This window comes from Lepidochelys kempii, chromosome 26 (assembly GCF_965140265.1).
Source record: "Lepidochelys kempii isolate rLepKem1 chromosome 26, rLepKem1.hap2, whole genome shotgun sequence".
Lineage (NCBI taxonomy): Eukaryota > Metazoa > Chordata > Testudines > Cheloniidae > Lepidochelys > Lepidochelys kempii.
This window is the reverse complement of record NC_133281.1, coordinates 16,483,342-16,488,167: the sequence shown is the minus strand read 5'-3', so window position 1 is coordinate 16,488,167 and position 4,826 is coordinate 16,483,342. Positions and strand designations below refer to the sequence as shown.

Here is a 4,826-nt window from a genome sequence, read left to right as displayed (position 1 = left end):
TTAAGGCCACTACAGAATGAATGGCTAAGAGTATTACAGTGGATGCTTGCCAAGTGAACTCCCATGCTGCTGGGACAGGTCATCTACACTAAGCTAGAGAGGCTTCCAAAACAGTCTTAATCTAGGGGTTTCCCTAAAGGAATCCCTGTAGGACAGTTTTAGAAACCTAGCTACTGATACCACGTAACAGTTGTAGTAGCCAATCTACTCTTCTTCTTCAGAGAAGAGGATTCCTTGCCACTCTTAGGAAAATACATGATTGCTACACAAGTGCCCTAAGAAGATTTCCTTTTAAAAAGAAAACTCATGTGGTTCAGCTGGTTTTATTTCATAAACTTAACTCTGCAGTCCAGCTAGACTTGAAGGTAGGGGAAATGAAACCCAATAGAAATGCAGCAGTAAGTCAGGAACACAAGGATTACAGGAGGGCTAAATCACACCATGGTATGTTAGCCCAGCTACAGAAGGAATGGTTGGTTTAGACAGAAAGGAATTTTATGACAGCTGCCCACAGTTAGAAATGGTGACCTTCTTCTTTGTTTTGCCCTCTCTTGATCCAAGGCCAGACATTGCCTCCACCACCTTCATCCCATCTTTGACACGGCCAAAGACAACATGCTTCCCATCCAACCTACGATAAAAACACACGTTTTATGGGATCATGTTGCTGAGAAGCAGTCTTACTTGTTTGTGGCCTACTGTATTAAACCACTAATTTCAGGAAGCTTGTATAATCAGCTACCTTGTTAGTACTCAGTTTTTACTATAGCAGTTACCAGCCTCCCATCATGCTCAATGGAAAAGTGAGCCACCAGACAGGAAATATTCCCCTTGTAGCTGACAAATTGAGGGTATCTGGGGGATCACACACTTGTTCCTGGGTACTGTTAGAGCAACCGTAGTTTAGTGCTCAATGAAGCCTCACTACATAGCGGCCTTGAGACGAGAATTGTTTGAGGTTTCATTAGGTTCACTGATAATGATCACAGGAACAGTTTAGGGACAGTATGTTCTATAGACAGGCCACACTACATTAGAATTATTAGCCAATGCATTAGAAGGGCTATGGGAAAGGTAACACCTTTTAGGGTTATATTGAGTAAATTCAGAGATGAGTGAAGAGTACAGATTCCAACAGTACTTACCATTCAGTCTTAGCAGTGCAGATGAAGAACTGAGATCCATTTGTATTGGGGCCAGCATTTGCCATAGACAAGATGCCAGGACCTGAGTGGGTCAGGATGAAGTTCTCATCAGCAAACTTCTCACCATAAATGGATTTGCCACCTGTTCCATTATGGCATGTAAAGTCACCACCCTGCAAAAAAAAGCACTGCAAGTGAAACACAGCGATGCCCACCCTTCTAATCAGTTAGGCAGATTTCTAATCTATAGAAGACTGCTGCTAAAGCTACCAGATAAAAATCAAAGCCACCCCTTTATTCAATCAGGCACAAAACCTTCTGGCCTGTTTACTGTAAGTCTTGGGCCCCTAAGCAAGGCAGTTCTATAAAATTGCAGAAACACTTCTGTTTCAAAGAAAAAAGTGTAGGAGCTACAAAAAGCTACTGAATGAGGCCATAACCAAGTAGTAAGAAAGTCAGTGATGCATACCTGGCACATGAATCCAGGAATGATTCTGTGAAAGCAGGACCCCTTGTAACCAAATCCTTTCTCCCCAGTGGTCAGGGCACGGAAGTTCTCTGCCAATTTAAGACAGTCATTACCAGATGGTATTTATAGGAACACCCATTGTCAAACATCTGGGTAAAAATTTCAAACTTATTGTCAATAAAAAGTAAACTGAAGACTGCATTGCAGTCATCATGAACTTGAGTGGTTTTTACAAACCTGCAGTCTTTGGAACCTTGTCTGCAAACAGCTGTAGAAGAGAAGAGAATCAGTTAAGTAATTTTGCTTAAAGACTGTTGGTTGCCAACTACTAAAACAGGAGAAATAAATCAGCATACTGTATCAGGAGTTCAGTTACTACATCAACTATTTCTGGGAGAATCTTGCAGTATCTGTAGTTTGTTGACTACAAGTTGTACTATGGTTAGATTCCATCACTTGAATCCCATGACAGAAGTCTACATGGCATTGACATTTTCTTTAAATGCAATCCAGGATTCTGTAAGCTATGCTTTACTTCTCTCAGTTCTATTTAGCAGCATGCTAACTGCTTACACAATGAAATCCAACAGAGATCATGTTCCATGGCTTTTGCCACCAGCTCCTCCTTATGTGAGCAGAATCTTGCAGCTGGAACAAGGATTAGATTCCATTATTAAATTCATTCACAAGATTCAGCATCACCTTTTATGAAGCTGACAGTTTTATGAGACAGCATATACTTGGTCCAACTGCAAGATTAGAAGGGTTATTAAGCCAGGCTCATTTCCTGGTACAGTACTGTGCTGGAGAAGCAGCAGTGGGTTTCCACTATTTTTTGTCAGACTGGAATGTGTCAGCAGGACTCAGACAAAATGGAGTCCCTGGGCAAAGACTGCACTGTCCTGTTGACTACCGTTTATTCACTTATACACCTGTTCATAGGGGAGGCCTTTATGTTCCAAAAGGAAAGTTATTTGGGTGGTTAATGAGACCAATTAGAAAGTCTTGCTCAACCTTATTCTCAGCCACACTCAACCACTGGGACAAGCATACTAAGGAGTCAAGAATCGGATTTATGTAACCATGTCTTTTGGTTACTATTAATTTCAAGTTTGGCAATCAAACTCCAATGATTAATGGAGTACAATTGTCAGAGCACTTACTTACAAGTCTGAACTCTGGTTTGCTTAAAATCTGCAGAGCGCTTTGTTGCCCTGATGAAAGGTACTGCTACAGAAAATTGGTGGTCTTCACAGTAGTCCACAAAAACCATTACCTCCCCCCCACACACAGTTAGACATTTGCTCTCTGCTCAATACCACATAAGTCATTCCTTACATGTTAAAAAAGGTCTGCATCAATAAAGCTTATTATCCTTTTCATACCTCACCTCTAGAAAAGTCACAGTATGTGACGTTTCTTACCCAAAATGAGGAGCAGTTATACAAGCACGTAGTTTAGCTAGTATGGAGACCTTGGGTGCAAAGTACTGTAACCGCCATTCCATGATTTCTGATTTAACTATTAACAATAAAGTGAATGGATACTGCATGTAAGAGCTTGGGGATTAGAGTAGGTCTTCACCTTCAAAAGTACCGAAGGCAAAATAAGGGACTGGAGAATCCCACTCCAGCATTAAGCACATCTCTTTGGCCGCTAAAAGGGGCTTTAGAGATACGATATGCAAGACCTGGAGAGGGGCTTTTTGTCTGGAGAGCAGCATGCCGCTATGGCGATGGGGCTTCAATTACAGCGTGGGGATAATTAGCGACCATGAGCCCTTTATCAGGGGCACGGTCGGCGGATGAGCAGCTTCGAGTCCCAGCAACCGGGCATATTCTGAAACCGCCTGGAAAACCGCAGCCCTTTCTTTTTACGGCACAAGAAAGCATTTAAGTCTGAAGATTAACCGTTTCGATAGCAAACCAGAAAACGGGCAGGCTGACCAGCGCAGCGATGCGGATTCCGGAGAAAGGCGAGCACCGCCCCCACCGCAACGGCCTCACTGCAGAGGGGCCAGCAGCGGAGGAGGGGCCGCCGCCGCCACGATCCCGCCCGATCCGGCGCGGGGTGGGGCCGGCACAGCATGCCGCCTGCAAGGCGGCCTCCCTGCGGAGGAGGGGAGCGCTCCCGGCTTCCCCCCACTGCCCGGGGACAGCGGGTTACGCACCGGGCGGCCTCAGCCACGTGGAGCCCACCGCGGCCACGAGGCGCGCGCGCGCTCCCTCCCGCTCGAGCGCCCGCGCGCGCCGCCGGCCGGCTCCCTTCACCGCGCGCGAGCCCCTCCCGCCCAAAATGGCCTCGTGCTCTTGCCAGGAAATGGCGCCGCCGGGCCACTCGCGGGACCTCCCCACCCCAGATACCTCGAAGGTGACGCGCCCCAGCGGCTCATCGTTGGCGGCGATATCGAAGAACACGATGGGGTTGACGGCCATAGCGCGTCGAGTGAGAGGGGGGCTCGGGCGGCGGCAGTAGCTCCTCCTCAACAGCGAGTGCGGCGCAGCGGAAAGAGAACCCTCGCCACCCCGAGTTTATATAGTCGCCACTCCGCCCGCCCGCCCGCCGGCTGCTGCCAATCGCCGCCCGTGGCGCCAGCGAGTGAGGGCTCTCTCAGCCAATCGCTGTCATGAGGCGGGGCCGCGACAGCCCGCGCGCTCTGGTAAGGCGGTGCCCGCTGAGAAGCAGGAGGGAGATGGTGGGCATGCGCACTGCGGCGCTGCACAGGGTGGGGCTGCGAGGAGATGGGGGTTGGGGGATGGGAGGGAAGATGGAATTGGGGTGGAATGGGATTTTTTTGGGAGGTAGAATGCGAATGTGGGGGGACTGGGGTTTGGGGGAAGGGGCTGGGGTGAGTGTGGGGGACTGGGGTTTGGGGGAAGGGGCTGGGGTGAAAATAGGAGGGCGGATTTGGAAAAGGGGCTGGGGTGGGAATGGGGGGCCGGGATTTGGGTGGTGAGGTTAGGGATATGGGACTAGGGGTTAGGCTGTGGGGTTGGAAATGAGGGATTGGACTGGGATTGGGAGGACAAGGGGTGGGCTGGGATTGGGGACAGGAATGGTGGGGGGGGGGGAAGCTGGGACTGTGCGGATACAAATTGTATGTAACCTCCTGAGTGGCATGGTCTCTACATCTAATAAGGTATTCATGAGACTTCCTGACATTCACGTAGCACCTCCCCACCCAGGAACTGTAACCCCCCTCAAGGCCATTA

At 48.6% G+C, this 4,826-nt stretch overlaps 1 protein-coding gene across 1 annotated transcript; it reads right to left on the bottom strand.

The window, feature by feature from the left end:
• Positions 1-307: 307 nt before the first annotated feature.
• PPIA (peptidylprolyl isomerase A) lies at positions 308-4,130 on the bottom strand. Its single transcript, XM_073324782.1, has 5 exons — positions 3,978-4,130; positions 1,852-1,882; positions 1,615-1,703; positions 1,146-1,318; positions 308-631 (listed from the first exon to the last, which is right to left on the bottom strand). Exons 1-5 carry the CDS (start codon positions 4,047-4,049, stop codon positions 496-498), a joined length of 501 nt encoding a protein of 166 aa, XP_073180883.1. The 5' UTR covers positions 4,050-4,130; the 3' UTR covers positions 308-495.
• Between the last annotated feature and the right edge of the window lie 696 nt (positions 4,131-4,826).

Excerpts from the sequence above, each read along its gene's own strand:
- PPIA (XM_073324782.1), bottom strand. The coding sequence starts at position 4,049 with ATGGCCGTCAACCCCATCGTGTTCTTCGATATCGCCGCCAACGATGAG. Across the intron at positions 1,704-1,851 it reads CAAGGTTCCAAAGACTGCAG|AGAACTTCCGTGCCCTGACC; the intron begins GTTTGTAAAAAC and ends TTAAATTGGCAG. Across the intron at positions 632-1,145 it reads TGCACTGCTAAGACTGAATG|GTTGGATGGGAAGCATGTTG; the intron begins GTAAGTACTGTT and ends TTTTTATCGTAG.